General features: G+C 53.6%; 2 protein-coding genes across 2 annotated transcripts; both read right to left on the bottom strand.

Moving 5' to 3' along the window:
• Positions 1-58: 58 nt before the first annotated feature.
• Positions 59-3,643, bottom strand: LOC118885451 (cytochrome P450 2F2-like). The gene is given in 10 exon segments (XM_036834087.1): positions 59-544; positions 746-933; positions 1,027-1,156; positions 1,209-1,284; positions 1,286-1,386; positions 1,597-1,757; positions 1,926-2,075; positions 2,490-2,589; positions 2,592-2,654; positions 3,572-3,643. Coding segments are annotated over 10 exon segments (1,527 nt in total).
• A 3,772-nt stretch (positions 3,644-7,415) lies between these two features.
• On the bottom strand, positions 7,416-14,260 carry LOC118885450 (cytochrome P450 2F5-like). The gene is given in 8 exon segments (XM_036834086.1): positions 7,416-7,594; positions 8,722-8,874; positions 9,480-9,539; positions 9,542-9,661; positions 10,516-10,657; positions 11,058-11,234; positions 11,526-11,656; positions 14,140-14,260. Coding segments are annotated over 8 exon segments (1,083 nt in total).
• Positions 14,261-17,343: the final 3,083 nt, after the last annotated feature.

Here is a 17,343-nt window from a genome sequence, read left to right as displayed (position 1 = left end):
ACTCTCACTCCCTGTTGGTAAGAAGACCCCTCCATCTGCAATTCAGGTCCTTTATTGATCAAAGAGGGTAAGGAGGTCTGAGAGCCAGTGAGCAGAGGGTGGCTGAACCTGACTTCAGCGGCCGCCAGACAGAGTTGGAAGGCTGGGGGCACGTTGCCCAGGCCAGTGCACTGTGGGGTGGGGTCGATGTTGGTGGGGCTCCCCGCAGGGAGCAGGCAGAACTGCTGTAGAGTGGAGGTGAGGAAGATCTTGGATCGGGCCAGGCCTGCACCAGGCACGTTGCTTTCCTGGGGACGTGGGGGTGTGGGGTGAGAAACCCATGCACCCCACGGCATGTCCAGGCTGGTCCCCTCCGTGCCCAGCCCAGACCTGGGGCAAAGGGCATGAAGGACCAGCCCAGACCTGGGGCAAAGGGCACGAAGGAATTGTTGCTCTGGAACTCACCCTTGTCATTCAGGAAGTTGGTGGGATTGATACAGTCTGGGTCCTTAAATTGGGTGAGATCCTGGTGTGCAGACACAAGGAGAGGAATCATGAAGGTGCCCTGGGGAGATGTGCAAGGGTTACTTGAAAAATTGGCAAGCAACTCTTCCAAATGTCCATCCAAGACCCCATTTCGAAGCCAGTGGCAAGGAAGGCCTACTTCCTTGCTCCCAGAGTCAGCGCTCTGGACGCTTAGGCCTGCTGATCTCTGTTAATAGGCCCTCCTCAGCCCCAGCGCAGGATCCCCAGTCTTGGTGGGCACCTTGGGCAGGAAGTGGCTGCGCAGGTGGGCATCACAGGTGAGGGCACGCGGCAGCTCCAGCGGTAGCACGCTGAAGACGCTCTGCATCTCCTGCAGCGTGGCGTTGGTGTAGGGCAGGCGCGCTTGGTCCTCCAGGCTTGGGGCGCACGTTCGACCTACCACGGGATCCAGCTCCGCCTGCGCTTTGGCTGGGGCCGGCAGAGATGTGAAGTATGCGTAGCCCAGCCTCCAGCCAACCTGAAACCCTAGCCGCCTCATCCCGAGCTGTGCAGCTCACAAGCCTGCCACCTCTGGGTGTTTGAGCAGAATGAGGAGTCCACAGCGCAGGGTGGTGCTTGTGGTCTCGGTACTGCCATAGAAGTGGTTGTGCGTCGTCATCACCAGTGTCTCCTGGAAATGGCTCTCGGGGCCCTTCTGTTCCTGTGGGTAGAGGAGCCAGGCGTCTGCTGGTGGGCAGCAGGACCCTGTGCCTTATCCGTTTGACCCAACCAAGGAAGCAATCGATGAAATTGCGGGGTTCCCTGGGCTGCCGGTTGCTGCTGGGTTTGCTGAGAGATGAAAACTCTAAGCTCTGCTAAGTTTCGGAAGATTCCGTGGTGTGGGCCTGGGAGCCATTTTAGGAGAGAGGGGAAAATGTACATCTGGGGGGACAGGAAATCAATAAGACCTTGAACAAGACCATTAGTTTCCCTATGGGGAGACTGGACCAGGACTTTGATGTAAGTTCTAAAACTTCCATTCCAAGATTCTAAGACTGCTCCATTCTAATGATCCAATGTAGGTAGGTCCATGTACTCGGAATTTGGCATAGATTGGGTACACGAGGGAGGGATGGGGGCTGACCCTCTCACCTCACCCCATCTGGAACTCATGATGCGGAAGTTGTCATTGAAGAGGTCCAGGAACCTCAGGAACTCCGGGTCCTCGTAGCCATAGCGGTTCTCAAAGACCACGGAACACATAACATGAGATACAGCATTATCTAGTAGCCGCCAGGGGTCGAACGGAGCTCCTGGGAGCAGGAACATGACAAGGTCAAACGCTTGTGGCTCGGCCCCCACCCAGCCCTTGGGTTTACTGGCTTCATTCCACCCAAACGCCTTCCCTAGGCCACACCCACAACAGGTGTCCAGTGGCCACACCCACAACAGGTCCTTATCCTTTTCCGACCAGGCCGTACCAACGCTGTCTTGAAATTCGCCGAGCAGACAAGGCGCCTCTTCCAGGACACTGTCCTTGATGGTCCGCGTACCCAAGCCGAACTCCTTAAGTGCTCCAAGTGCAAAATTGCGCAGCGTCCGCCAGCGCTGCCCGTTAGAAACCACGATGCCTGGGGGAGTGGAACAAAGAAGGGGACGGGCCGGGGAGTTAGCCACGCCCCATCCCGGAAGCATCCCGTAGTGGAGTCGACTTCCTCGCAACTCTTCGCTCTGCTTCATTTCCAGGTCTTTTGGTTGCTACCCCAGCCTTCTCGGCCCTGTCCACACATTGGCCGCACCTCTGCTGGTCCCGATTCCTGATCCCCGTGCTTGCTCTCTTTGGCCTTGACTCTTAGGCTCTTCTCTTCTACTGGCTGCACAAGGAACCAGCCTCCCCCACCCCCATTCGACCCCTACACTGTGGCTCCGCCCCAACCTCTCCTCAGAAGCCTTGACTCTATTAGGCCCCGCTCCATTTCCCCCGGTCTCGCTCTGTATCGCAAACTGGACGTTCCCGGTCCGCACTTCCGCCGCCCAGGCCTCACCGTTTCCGCGTGTGAAGCGTTCGAAGACTGCCCTGGCCCCGCGGCCGGAGAAGGCATCCGCTTGCAGCACTAATGCGTCCCGCAGCGCTGCGTAGCTGCACACAGCACCACTGCAGGGCGCGGGCCCAGCCACACCGTGAACACCGGACCCCAGCGGCCAGGGAGCTACACGGAGCCGGTGCTCAGCGGGCCCGGGTCTGGGCTCCTGACCCCTCCGCCATCGAGACCCCAGAGCCCGGCCCCCAGCTCCCTTCTCCTTCGGACCCAGGAGTCCAGCCCCACCGCCTTCCCTCAAAATCTAGAAGTTCAGGTCCCCAGCCCCCTGCACCCTCAGAACTAGGTATCTGGGCCCTCAGTACCTCCCCAGCCTTGAGCCAGAACAGACCTCTCTGCTCCCCGTCCCCTGGGACCAGACTGCCCGCCCCAGGCTCCTCCTCCCTTGGGACCCGGGAGTAGGGGTGGCAGCGCGACTCCGCCCTGAACCAGGAGCTCAGGGCCACTGCCCCTTTTCCCTCCAGATCTAACTTCCCACCCCCAGTCTCCTTTCCCGGAAGGCAGGACTCCAGGCCCCTCACCCTCTGTCAGGACTCACGGGGTCCGAGCCCTCAGCTCTGTCTTCATTCAGAGAACCAGGAATTCTAGCCCCCAGCCCCACCTCCAGGAATCCAGAATTCTGTTACCCCACCCACTGTCGGGGCTACCCCCGTGAGTGCACGGTCCAGGTGTCCAGACTCGAGCTGCAGCAAGTTCCGCAGAAGCGGGAGCGGTACGGGCCCAGGGGTAGGGCCGCCTGCGTCGGAGTGCCGGGTGCACCCCAACCCCGCCTGGCTGCCTGCACCTCTTCGCCTCTCTTTGATTCCCTTGGGGTCTTGGGTGGCGCAGGGATGGAGACTGGAAATGGGAGGGGTGGCCGCCTTTGGGATGCTCATTCTGTAAATCCCCAACCCAAAGTCTGCACCCCGCCCCCAGCCCTATCATTGCTGGGCTCGGCTCCTCCTGGCCTTTTTTTTTTTTTTTTTGTGCCTGCCTCAGCCTGTCCTATTTGGTAGCCTTAATGCACTAGCATTTTCATGTCAGCATACCTGGTCAACAGGTGCACCCTCCTGAACCCCCAGCACCTTTGGGTCCATCTCACTTGGCCTGTAGCTGTGCATTCCTAATCCCCTGGACACCTCTGGGCCCATGACCACTGAATGCTGTACCTTGTACTTCTGATAACTAAAAACATCCTGACTCCTAAATACACTTCTTAGAACACTCCTGGTGATGTGTCCATTAGCCTGGCACTCCTGTGCCCTGTGCCTGTGATTCCTGGGGACTCACACCTGAGCCCTTGTCACTTCCACACCCATTGCCCTTGGAGCTCTGTATGCCATACATGTCTCCCAGATGCTCACTCAAGTCCCCTAGCATCCTGGTGCCCATCAGCTTGGCACTTCCATGCCTATCCTATGACTCCTGGCTGCCTTCCCACGGTTGACGCCCTTGTATTTCTGTACTTATACCCTGCCCTGAACTCCTGTCATCTCTATTCCCAATGCTCTGGCTCCCAGATGTCCCAAATGTCCTATGCCTATGCTGCTACACCCCTGGTCTCCAGTCCCCCAGACTCCTCAGTGGGCACCCCCGCCTGATGCCAGGCCACGATGGGCCAGGGGCGGGGGTTGTGGCTGAGTCTGTACTTAGAACAGACTGTTCAGGAATGCGACCCACCCTGCCGCCCACCCTGCCTTGCCGGATCCAGCCTTCCGCCAGGTGCCTGGCACAGGGCCCAGACCTGGGGAGACGGTGAGGGGGCTGTGCAGAGTCTGGGACTGGGCTTGTCTCTGGGAGTGTCTCTCTCACTCTCAGTCTCTGTGTTTCTCTGTTCATCTCTCTCTCTTTCTCTCTCTTCCCATTTCTCTCTCTCTCTCTGTTTCACTCTCAGTGTCTACCTCTGTTCATGTTTGTCTTCTCTCTCGTGCGCTCTCTCTTTTCAATGTCTGTCTTTTTCTCTCCCTGCCTCTTCCAGTTTGTCTTTACCTTAATCTCCCTCTGTCTCTGCTTTCCCGTCTTCCTGCCTGTTTGTGTAGCACGTCTCCCTACCTGTCAGCCTTTCTCTGTCTGGGAACCTGGTGACTGGCAGGGGCTGAGGGGCAGGGCACTGCTCAGAGGCACTGACTCTGCAGACAGCAGGGGTGCAGCAAGCATGCCCTCGCCACCCCCTCCCCCAACTCCCACCCCAGTCTCTCCGATGGATCCTCTTTCTCAGGCTCTTTTCAAGAGCAGGCATTTTGTCTTGTTCACTTCTGTATCCCCAGCACCTAAAATAGTGCTCAGCACACACTTGGCACTCAGTAAATGTTGCTGAATGAATGCATGGCTTTCTTCATCCCTATTTCTGTCTCTGTTTCTCTCTCTCTCTTTTAATTGGAGTATAGTTGCTTTACAATGTTGTGTTAGTTTCTGCTGTACAGCGAGGTGAATCAGCTATGTGTGTACATATATCCCCTCTTTTTTGGATTTCCTTCCCATTTGGGTCACCACAGAGCATTGAGTAGAGTTCCCTGTGCTATACAGCAGGTTCTCATTAGTTATCTATTTTATACATATTCGTGTATATATGTCAATCCCAATCTCCCAATTCATCCCACCCCCCCTTTCCCTCCTTGGTGTCCATACGTGTGTTCTCTACATCTGCATCTCTACTTCTGCCTTGCAAACAGGTTCATCCGCACCATTTTTCTAGATTCTACATATATGAATAAATATAAGATATTTTTCCCTTTCTGACTTACTTCACTCTGTATGACAGTCTCTAGGTCCATCCATGTCTCTACAAATGACCCAATTTTGTGGCTGAGTAATATTCCATTGTGTATATGTACCACATCTTCTTTATCCATTCTTCTGTTGATGGACATTTAGGTTGCTTCCATGACCTGGCTATTGTAAATAGTGCTGCAGTGAACATGGGGGTGCATGTGTCTTTTTGAATTATGGTTAAAATATTATACTTCCCTTTTAATTCATTTGGTTCCACATTACAAATCTAATCTCAAGTTTGTCATTTACTCTTAGACGATATAAATTCTTGTCTCTGTTTCTCTCTGCTGCTCTATAATTCGCACTCCATTTCTCTCGGTCTCTATCTTTGGCTGAATCCTTGTGACTGTCTCCCTTCCTGCCTGTCTCTGTTTCATCTCTTGAGGCTTCTCTCTGGTTCTCTTTTTGTCCTTTCAGATCTCTGTCTCTCTTCAGCTCTGTGCCTCTCTTAATTTCCATCTTGACTTTAGCATCTCCTTGTCTTCCTTCTCTTTGGGCATCTCTGTCTCTCCCCTTTTCTCAGTTCCTCTCTTTCTCCTCCTCTGTCTCTCTCACTCCCAGTCTTTGGTTTTCAGGATCTCTCTCTATGTATCTCTCTATCTCTGTCTGTCTCTTTCTCTTCGTCATGTGTTTCTCTTCCGCATCTCTCCATCTTTCGTTCTCAGGACCTCTGAATCTCTCCTTTCCCCCCTCCACCTCTGCCTCCCTGCCTGGGCCCTGGGGCAGACTCTGTGCTTGGCCTGTGGTGGGAACAGTGTGGGGATTAGGGAGCCATCACCCCATGTGGGGGCCACCTATAAGCCTCCCTCCAGCCAGGCCCATACTCAGCAGAGCATGTCCCAGCTTCTGGGTGACCTTGGGGAGACTCCGCTCAGGCTAGGGCCTTCCAGGTCACCTCTGCCCATGGCTGGCGGGGCCAGCCTCATTCAGTCTGACTCCAGCTCAATGAAACTTGAGATGCCTGCTCCTTGAGAAAAGCTACTGTCAGCAGATGTCAGCTTGTCAAGTCCAGTCCCAAGCTGGGAGGCCCCATGCCTGGGACCGCTATCCCCACCCCAAAGGGAGGAATTGCAAGACAAAGAAACGGTCCAATGAGCGGGATGAGAAATGGGGGAGAGTTTCAGTCTTCCAGTGCCTCACTTCCCCATTCATTGCCCTTCTGCTCTTTCTCTGGTCGTTTTTGTTTCTTTCTTTGTCTCTGTCTTCTATTCTCTTCGCCTCCCTAGATCTCAGTCTCTTATCTCTCTGCTTTCCTCTGTGTCTCTGACTCATAACAGTTTGAAGAGCAGTGTTGGAGCCAGATGATCTGCGTTCCGAACCCAGCTGTGCCCATTTCTGGCTGTGTAATCTTGGGCAAGTCACTTCACCTCTCTGAGCAACCTCAGTTTGCTCACGTGTAAAAATGTATAATAAAATTGCTTTACCTCATAGGGATATTTAAATGAGGCATTTGGACCAGTGTGTGAATAGGAAGCACTAGGTAAGTGTTGGTAATTGTGATTTCTCAGTCTCTAGGTCTGTTTATTTCTCCGGGTCTCTCACTTTCTCCCTGCTTACATCTCCATCTTTGTACAGCACCCTGCATCTCTTGCAGACCTCTTCCATATCTCTCTAGGCTGCTGTCTTTTTCTCGGCCTTGGCTTCTCTGCCTCTGTCTTCATTCGAGCCCTCAGAGCCTTTACCTTCCAGCCTGTCTCCAGGAAACAGTTTCTCCCAGTTTTTAACCGCCCTAAGGGTGAGGGTTGAACTCATCACAGCCAGGTGTCTCCCCTCTCTGCAGCCAGACCTTCCTTCTCCCCATCCTAGAGGACTATCCTCCTCCCTTTAATTCAGCCAAGGCAGGTTCGAATCTATTATAAAGATAATTTATTAGGAATTGATACAAAATTCCCCAAAGTGTGCGCAATAGAACGAGTTCTGTGGATAAAACAAGGCATGCGCTTCCCCTTCCCCTTGGCTTTCTCTGCCTCTGGGGGCGCAGAAGGTAAAGACAGGAGCGATGGGGGATGGGCATGTGGCAGGCACAAGGTGAGGGGAAGCGAGTGTGACAGCGAGAGGGATGGGGCGCAGGGGAACGGGCGGTCCTCAACGCTCACTGGAGAACCTGGAAGGGATGCGGCGTCAGCGCGAGCGCTGGCACAGCTGGAAAGGCCGCGGCAAATTGCAGAGACCGGAGCTGAGCGGGGTCAGGTCGATGTCCTCGGGCGCCCCCAGCGGCTCCAGCGAGAAGCTCTGCAGGATGGCGGTGAGGAAGAGGAAGAGCTCCCGGCGCCGCAGCGACTCGCCCAGGCACAGCCTGCCTCCCACAGGGAGGAAGGGTGGGCAGGAGCAATGAGACAAGATGGGGTGAGGGGTCCCCTCAACTTTCAAAGGAAAACATGAGAATAATGGCTGGGTACTCACGGACCCATCCCTCTAAAGGTCTGGAAAAGACAGTTTAAGTAAATCGTGGACCTGCTACAAGTGCAACCTTGCAGGGGTTCGAATTCCAACACTGACAGTACTCGTTTCGTGATCTTGGGCAAGCCACAGTTTCTGGGTAGGTACCTGAAATGGGGAGGGTAATAGTGCCTCATTTTGTTGTTGTGAACATATATAATGCTCTAAGCACTATACTGCTATTAATTTAATCCTCTTAATAACTCCAAGAGGTGGACCTTTTTATGATCTTCATTTTATAGATGTAAAAACCGAGGCACAGGGACGTCCCTGGTGGTCCAGTGGCTAAGACTCCGCACTCCCAATGCAGGGGGCCCCGGTTTGATCTCTGGTCAGGGAACTAGATCCCACATGCCGCAGCTAAGAGTTCGCATGCCGCAACTAAAGATCCCATCAACTAAAGATCCCGCATGCTGCAACTAAGACCTGGTGCAGCCAAATATATAAATAAATACATAAATAAATAAATATTTAAAAAAACAAACAAAACCGAGGCACAGAGAGGCGAAGGAACATATCCAAGGCCACACAGCTAGAAGATGACAAAGCTGGGGTCTGGCAGCAAAGCCCAGCTCTTAGCCCCCACTCTCAGAGGTAGCACCTGGTGCACAGTAGGCAATATGGTAAGTTACCTATTATTATTCTTTTCTAATGCTGAGTTAAACAGGAAAGATTTTTTTCAGCCTGGTAAAGACCAAAGCCAAGAAAAACCAGGACCACTTCAACTGCACCACCCAGTGGAGAGACTGACAGTGACCAAGTCCAAGTTAAATTACAATAATATCCTGACTCCCTGCCTCCCTCCGCGGGGATTTCAGATGCTATTGGCCTATAGGAGCAGAGTTGGGAAGGAGAAGGAATGTCTTTGCATATCCAAAGCTGAGGATGGGATGGGACGAAGAAGTGAGAGGGTTTGGGGAGTGAAATTAGGCCTGGGGAATGCAGGTGGAATTCTGGGCCAGAAAGACTGGATCTTGCCCCTGACCACTCTCACCGGCTAAGAAAGGCATGAAGGCAGGGCTCTTCTTGAAGGACTGATTGGCATCCAGAAAATGCTCAGGGTTGAATTCCCGGGGCGTCAGAAATTGGCTGGGGTCGTAGTGGACTGTATTAAGGAGGGTGATGATATCCGTGCCCCGTGTGGGTGGAGAGGCAGAATCGGTGGTGTTAGAAGGGCTGGGAGGTTCCCAAACTAGGATTTCCACTGTACAGAGCTGGGAGTCCTGGGGACATGATAAGGGGTGGTGGAGCATAGGACTCCACAGGGGTCCAGGAAGTCTAGGGTGTGGGAGTCTAGGGTTCCCAGTGATGGGTGCTGGAAATGGTTTTGTTGGGGTCTGAGGCAGGGATGCGGGATACCCCCATTGTAGGAACAGATTTGGGGTTCCTGGGGCGGGAGTGGGGTCTCTGAGAACAGTATTTAGGTACAGGGGCTCCCCAGGATGAAGTCTCAGACCTTGGGGATTTCAGAGAGGGGTCTTAGGAAAGGAACCTGCCATAGGGAAGAGGTCTGGGGTTCAGGACGTGGTCTAGTCCACTATGGTGTGGCATAGGGCTGAGTTTCTGGATTTAAGGGCCTCAGATGTCTGTTGCTAGGGCTTGGGTTGCCAGTTGCTAAGGTCCGGGGTGCTGATTGCTAGGGCCTCGGATATTCCTTGCTAGAGCCGCAGATGCCTGCTGCAAGAGCCTAGGATGCCTCTTCCTAAGGTTTCAGGTGTCGTTTGCCAGGTGTCCAGTGCACCTTGGGTAGCAGGAAGCCTTGAAAAGTCGTGTCCCGAGTGACGCGGTGTAGAAAGCTCATGGGATGACGTCTGCGAAGCGCTGCACCTCGTGGATCACCGCATCTGTGTAAGGCATGGCTGCTCGGTCCTCCAGCGCAGGCAGCCACGCGCGTCCCAACACGCTGTCTATCTCCTCCTGTACGCGGGCTGGAGGTGGAGGGGGGAGCGTTGTTGAGGGTATCAGCAGGCTTGACTGTGCTGAGAAGAGGTGTGTGCCTGCGTGTGGAAGGGGTCCAGTCAATGCTTTCGAGTCGGGGGGCGGGGGGCGCTGCAGGGGTGCCTGTGAAGGTTAGCCGGAGCTTCGGAGGGGGGCATTGAGTTCAGAGATGTAGGTGAGGGCGTAAGTTTCGTTCGTGCCAGGGCTCCTAGGCGCGGGGTTGTGCGGAGCGGGTTCGGGGCTGCTTGGAGTCCAGGCCCCTGATGGGATTGCCGGCGGGACTTCGAGGACCAGGGCTGCAGGAGGGTGGATGGAGTGAGTGGGGTGTGCGGGAGAGCTGAGAAATCGGGGGTGAAGCAGGCGGCAAAGACCCAGTCGGTCTCCGCACAGCGTCCTGGAGGCCAAGGTTCCGCGAAAGACCCAGAGGTGGGGTTTGGGGAGGCGGGGTCGCAGACTGTGCGGTGCGGGCCGTTCAGACTGTGTGGGAGGAGATGGGCTCCTGGGGAGGCCCAGTGGCTGAGGCTCTGGGGCCGGGCTCTGGGCGGGCTGTGCGAGTTGTGTGGGCAGGGTCAGAGGTGGGCGGCAAAGCAAGATCATGCGGGCGGGGTCTGGGTCCCGGCAGACCCGGCAGGCTGTGTGGACCGCGGGGACCACGTGGGTGGGGTCAGCCTCCGGTGGGCTTGCGGGTTTGGCTGTGCGACCCAGGCGCGAGCTGGAGGCTCTCACTCCAGACACACTGGGAGGGAGCTCATTGTTTGTGGGCGGGGCTTCGAGGCGGGAGGGGCGGGTGTGCTCTACCGCGCCGTGTGGGCGGGTCTCCCCACCAGGCTCCCGGCGCTCGCACCTTGCACTTTTGGATACTTCATGAGCGCGAGGAAGGCGTGGCGCAGCGTGGTACCCACGGTCTCGGAGCCTCCAAAGAGCAGACTGTGTGTGGTCATCAGCAGAGTATCCATGTGGAAGTGGCTCAGCGGGCCCTGCTTCTCCTGCGGGGGATAAGAGGTGGGGATGTGAGCCAAGGCCGGGGGGAGATCCTGCGGGCTCGGATCCTGTGCGACCCGCTCCCCACAGACCTGCACAACTGCTACTGAGTGCCACTTCAGTCCCTCCTCTCTTTAACTTTCTTTCCTTGGGGGAGCTGGGGAGCGCGGAAGGGCAGGGTAGGGAGAATCTCAGCCGCGGGGCCCACAATAACAAATCCTTGAGGATTTCTTAAAGAACTGTTAATTGGCAGAGGCCCCGAGTGGCCCCAGCAGAGCCAGGTGTTCCAGCTTCGCTTCCCGGATGTGGGGAGATTAGACCCAAACGCGCTCAACTCGGGATCCTTGTTGGTTTGAGGCAGGAGAGCAGGTCAGACCAGAGATGGGACTTCCAGGCAGGGCTTACCTGTGCCATCTTGGTAAGGAAGCAATCAATGAAGTCCCGGGGAGAGTTTGGGTCGAGGGAGGCCTGGTGGTCACGGACGCTGCGGGCGATGAAGTTCTTCATGCGTCCGAAGTTCTGGAAAAGGTGTTGGTGCAGCCCGGGAACCCAGTCCGGGAGGCTCGGAAAGATATTGTACCGCTGAGGATGCAGCAGAGCTGTAGGGATGAGGAGGAACAGGCAGGCAGGGAGGTAGGGTGCGTGTGTGTGCGTGTGTGTGTGTGTGTGTGTGTGTAGGCTGGGGCGGGGGCTCTGTGTAGGTGGAGCCCCTGTGGAGTGGGCAGGGCCGCATACCTCGGGGGCAGGGTCAGACAGAAAGGGGCGGGGCCTGGCAGGGCCAATCGCAATTCCTTCCCTTCCCACTGCTTCCCCCTATATCCCTGGAAGGGCTGGACCCCCAACCCTCTCGCCCGTGGAACTAGGCCTCCTGACCTCTCCCCAGGGGCTGCTCATGATTTGGAAGTTGTCATTGATGGGGTGGATAATGGTGAGGAGACGCTTATCGTCGTAGTCGAAACGGGAACAGACAGACGAGAGCCAGGAGCGGGAGCAAGATGGCTGTGCTTATGCTGTCCATGGTGAAGGCCCCTGCAGTCACCTGGGCGGGTGGAGGGGGTGGGCAGGTACAATGGGGAGAAGGCAGCTCTGGGGAGGGAGTGGGATTCCTTCACTCCTCATCTCCTTCTGGAACTTGCCTTCCCCAGACCCTGGAAATGGGTGCAGATGGAGAGAAGAAAGGAAGTAGACAGAGGCAGAGACAGGGAAAGGCCAGGGGACAGGGGGGAGAAGGAGGGAGAGGGGAAGGGAGAGGGAGAGAGGAAAAGGGCATGAGGTAGTCAAAATACAGAGAGACAGACAAATCGAGACAGACAGAAATCGAGACAGATGGAGAGGGACAGAAGAGAGATAGAGACAGACACTAAGAGAGCCAGAGAGGTACAATTGGAGATGATGAGACAGAAATGAGAGTGAGATATCCAAATATCTATGGATGTCTACCTATCATTTATCTATCATTTTTTTAAAAATAAATTTATTTATTTATTTATGGCTGTGTTGGGTCTTCGTTGCTGCGTGCGGGCTTTTCTCTAGTTGCGGCGAGCGAAGGCTACTCTTCGTTGCAGTGCGCAGGCTTCTCACTGCGGTGGCTTCTCTTGTTGTGGAGCACAGGCTCTAGGAGCACGGGCTTCAGCAGTTGTGGCACGCGGTCTCAGTACTTGTGGCTCGTGGGCTCTAGAGTGCAGGCTCAGTAGTTGTGGTGGGCTCAGCTGCTCTGCGGCATGTGAGATCTTCCTGGACCAGGGCTCCAACCCGTGTCCCCTGCATTGGCAGGCGGATTCCCAACCACTGCGCCACCAGGGAAGTCCCCTATCTATCATTTATCATCTCTCATCTTTCATGAGACTGACTCTCACACAGATATAGTGATAAAGAGAGATAGAGACACACAGGACAGACAGACAAATCAAGACACAGAAATAGCCAGACAGAGAAAATCACAGAGAGGCAGACAGAGAGAGACTAGAGAAAGGAGATAGAACTAGAGAGACACAGAGGTAGAGAAAGAGAAGAGAGAGATGGAGAGACAGATGTATACTTACTGAGAGACATAGAGATGGACACTGAAAGATAGACAGGAAGAGGGTGAGAGACAGACGGAAAGAGGAAGAGGCAGAGCCAAACCCAGAGGCTGATGGAGAAGAGAGTGACAGAGACACACAGAGACAGAGAGACATGGAGGGAGAGAGAGAGACAGAGAGAGACAGACAGGGAATGTTAGACAGAGACACAGAGACAGAGACCAAGACAGACTTGAGACAGAGGCAGGGCAGAAGCAGAAACAGACAGAAAGGTGTCCTGAACCCCGGGGTCACATTCCAGAGAGAGATGCCACTGGCTGGGCAAAGCATTAGTACAGAGTGTCCAGTGCCCAGTCCTGGCTCGGAGCTCTGAAACACTTTGATAAGTGAAACAACAGAGTCCCAGAGAGAGCCCCCGAGAGACAGACCCAGAGGCCCTGAGAGCCCCCAGAGGAGATGACAAGGGAGACCCCAGCCAGTCTCAGAGACAGGGGGATGGAGCCAGTGACCCCCCCTCTTGAGAGCTACCCCCTCCTCTGTGATCTGCCCTTTACCTGTTGAGCCGTTGGGACAGCTGAGGTGTGTTCTGGAGGGTCTGGTCCGGCTGGCAGTGACTGCTCCAGATGTGTGCTCAGGGGCTCTGAATGCGTCTGGGGGTGGGGGCTGCTTTTAAATCATCTCTGTCCACACCACCTTGCCCCCCTTTTTCCTAGTTCTCCCAGTGCCTTTTAATCCCTCCCGTCTTCCTGCATTATTTGCATGGGGCCGGGGCTCACAGCCAGCTGCAATGATGCCCTGAGTGGGTTCCTTGGGAACCCCACCTCCTCCTACTATAGGCTCACCTCAGCTCTTCTCACTGTGGCCAGTGGTGTCCATCTGCCCTGGATTGGGGTGAAGTCTTCTCCATTTTTTTGCCACTGGGGATCCTGGATCTGGTTCTGGGTCTGGTTTGGGGTTACAGAGCTGTGGCAAAATGAAGGGGCAAGGATGGGGGCAGGATCTCTGTCCTGGGCAGAAGTTTTCTCATTCTCTGTGGGCACATTTTCACAACTCTTCTCCCCCTTTTCTGTCTCTTGCAGTTTGTCTCTGAAATTCTGTATGCGTCTCTCTTTGCTTCTGCTTCTGAAACTTTTTGTCTCTTTCTATGTCTCTGTCTCTCTCATCCTCTCTCCCTTTGTGTCTCTGGGTCTCTATCTTTCACCCTCTATTCCATCTCTAATTCTCTTTGTGCCCTTTCTCTTTCTCTCTGCTTCTTTCTCCCTGTGATCTTTCTCAGTCACCATCTTCTCCTGACTGTCTGGGTGTCTCCCTGTCTCTTTTTCTTTCTGTCTCTCACGCCTCCAAGAGCTGGACTGCAGCCGACAGGACTGAAGCCACGCTAAGGTTGAAGGAGGATTTGGGAGAAGGGCGGGGCAGGCAGAAGCCTCAGGAGAAAGGACCTCAGACGTGAGTGGTACCCCCGCTACCGCCCACGTACACCTCTGATCTCTGGTGGCCTTGGCCTTGCAGCGGCTTGAAGCAGGGTTTCAGCTCCCGGCCAGTGATTGTGGTCGGGTCGCGGTGGTGAGAGCACCGAATCCTCGCCATTAGACCACTGGTCAGTGACACAGCCCCTGGCCCTGCGGCTTTGCAGAAAAGAATTCCCACAAAGACGGAAAGTAGTGAAACAAGTAAAGTATTTATTAGGAGAAAAAAGTACAGTACGTGTGGATAGACACATGGGCAGACTCAGAGAGAGAGTCACGCCCTTGTGGCAGTTTAAATCACTTATAAGGGGGCATTTCTTCCAGGTTTCCTTTGGCCAATCATTTTGATTTGCCTGGCTCAGACTCTGTGTTCAGTTTATCTCAGGACCCTCCCATGCGTGCGTGCGCATCTCTTAGCCAAGCTGGATTCTACCGAAGAGGACTATGGGTAGTTAGCTTCACTTACTATGGGGTGGCGCCCCCTCCCTTTTTGACCTCCAAGGAGCTTTTCTGTGCACGTGTAGTCGGGGAGGTCTCCTGACTTAGAGAATGAGAAATATGTGGTCTCTTATCTTCTATCTGGGTAGGGCCCGGCCTCCTCCCTCAATTGTCCTGCTATGCTTGTCTTGGAGTATTGGTCCACAGGGAACAAACCTCCAATTGCTTTACCCTGGGGTCGGGGGGCGGGGGGCATTTACCTCCTGCCTCACCTCCACCTCCGAGGCTCTCTTAAGCTCCCCACCAGCTCTGTCTGCTCTTGGCTCCCGCCCCAGAAACTGGCCACAGTTACTCAACTCCTTGCTAGGTCAGAAGGGCAGATTGCAAAAACCTGGAGTTGGGCTAGGACTCCAGTTCCTGGAGGTTAGGGTTGGGGAGAGAGCCCCAGAGGTCAAGGGTCTGGGACGCCAGGTGGAGGTGTTGGTGCCCCCCCAGGTCCGTTGGTGGACACGATGGTAGTTTTCCCATGGGGGTGGGGGAGGAAGTGCTTGGAGTTTCTGGGGCATTTGACACCCCAGTCCCAGGAATACGTTGGGATGGAGATGGGGCCCATGCTATTATTTAAGTCCCAGAAAGGCAGGTTAGGGCAGGTCCTGGAAGAGGGGTGAAGGTTTGATTACGGGATTATGTATTTCTAGTTTCCCTTGGCATCTACCCCTACTTCTGGGGGAAGGCAGCAGTACTGGATCTACCTGAACCCCATAAGTGACATTTCCCTGACCCTAGAACTGGGTTGAGAGGGGCCTGATGGGACTGCCTTACTGGGGAACTTGGGATTCATGAGAAAGGGAGTTTTAAGGGGCTCTGAGTTCTTCTTGTGGTGTGACTTGCTCTCCTGCTACAGAGGGAACACGGGGTAGGGAGGGATGTATTGTGAGTTTCCTTAACCTTGGCACTGTTGACATTTGGGCTAGATCATCCTTTTTGGGTGGGGGGACTGTCCTATGAGTGGCAGGATGTTTAGCAGTATCTCTGGTCTCTACCCACTAGATGTCAGTAGCAGACCTCCGCCCAGCTGTGAAAAATCAAAAATGACCCCAGTCATTATTTAATGTCCGCTTGGGGGCAAAGTCCAACCCAGTTGGGAAACGCTGGTGGAGAAACTGAAACACACCAAGGGCAGCTGAATCTTCCTCATCTCTAATTAGCCTCTCCTTGAGCCCCAACTCTTAGACTTTTTCCTGCTCCCTCAAACCTCCATGACCCTTTCCTTCCACATCACTCTCTTGGTGGTCCCATTTCTTATCCCGTAGAGAAAATAGCAATCGGAAGAGAATTAGCTCTTTCTCCACCACTATGCTCGCTCACCTACCAGAATCTGAGCCACATATGCGCCTTCCGGCTTGCGGAATCTTAGTTCCCCGACCAAGGATCAAACCCATGGCCCCTGCAATGGAAGCACAGAGTCCTAACCACTGAACAGCCAGGGAATTCCCATAAATGTTTTTATATTTTCCCTGTCCCAGCCCTGGAATCAACCACTTCTCTAAAGAGTCCTGATTCCTTTTATTGGAAGATGGTATTTAGAAACCAAGATCTGGGTATTAGCTGGGCTTATTGCTAGTGGGATATCCTTGCTTATTGGCCCTCTCAGTGGACAGAGCTTGGAGAGCTCTCTCTCTTTCTCTCTCAAAAACAATTCATATTGATATCTCTGATTTCGATCTAACACACAGGGTCCATTCTAGCTTTCCCTATTTGAAAATTCTTTTTAAAAAATAATTAATTAATTAATTAATTAATTTTCGGCTGTGTCGGGTCTTCATTGCTGTGTGAGGGCTTTCTCTAGTTGCGGTGAGCCGGGGCTACTCTTTGTAGCAGTTTATAGGTTTCTCACAGTGGTGGCTTCTCTTGTTGCAGAGCACGGGCTCTAGGCGTGCAGGCTTCAGTAGTTGTGGCATGCGGATTCAATAGTTGTGGTGCATGGGCTTAGTTGCTCCACAGCATGTGGGATCTTCCCAGACCAGGCCTCGAACCCATGTCCCCTGCATTGGCAGGCAGATTCTTAGCCACTGCACCACCAGGGAAGTCCCATGAAAATTCTTTCCTTGATAGCAAGAATTTGACTCTCATTCTTTTTTTACAATCTATTTACTTATCTGTTCAACTTTCATATGTACATAAAATAGTCTCACAATTGCTAACCCACACCCAGTGAGAAATAAATTTACTAACTAGAGTGTAGTATTTGTGTACAGTTATTTTTGTCTTTAGACATACAATATACAGTCAAGTTTCTTTTTCCCAAAGTTGCTTCAGTTAGTTCTTTTCATCACCACCCTTTTTAAGTAAAACAGTTAGGTAAATAGAGTATATAATTGGTAATACAGTTAGGTTCAGTTGTTACAGTTTGTATTCCATTTTGAGTTCCGCTACATCCTGGTGGATTTTTAAAGTGTACATATGATAAAATTCACTCTTTGTGCTGTACAGTTCTATGGATTTCGACAAATGCATAGAGTCGTAATCCTACACACTCACAGTGAAGGAGGCGTTTGAGGGAGCCTGAGTCCCATTATCCCCTTCTAATTCTATAATATATAATAATTTTGCTGACCCCAGAACTGTGGTCAGATGTTAGCCCAAACCCTGGATTCCATGAAAGAATAGAGTTTTTTAGCAGTTTTTGTCTTTCTTGTGCTCTGACTGCAAGATCTCCTGCTGCAGAAGAGGCACTGGAGAGGTTGCAGGAAGAGTTCGGGGAGT

Source organism: Balaenoptera musculus, chromosome 19 (assembly GCF_009873245.2).
Source record: "Balaenoptera musculus isolate JJ_BM4_2016_0621 chromosome 19, mBalMus1.pri.v3, whole genome shotgun sequence".
Lineage (NCBI taxonomy): Eukaryota > Metazoa > Chordata > Mammalia > Artiodactyla > Balaenopteridae > Balaenoptera > Balaenoptera musculus.
The sequence above is the reverse complement of the archived record's forward strand: the minus strand, read 5'-3'. Positions and strand labels throughout refer to the sequence as shown.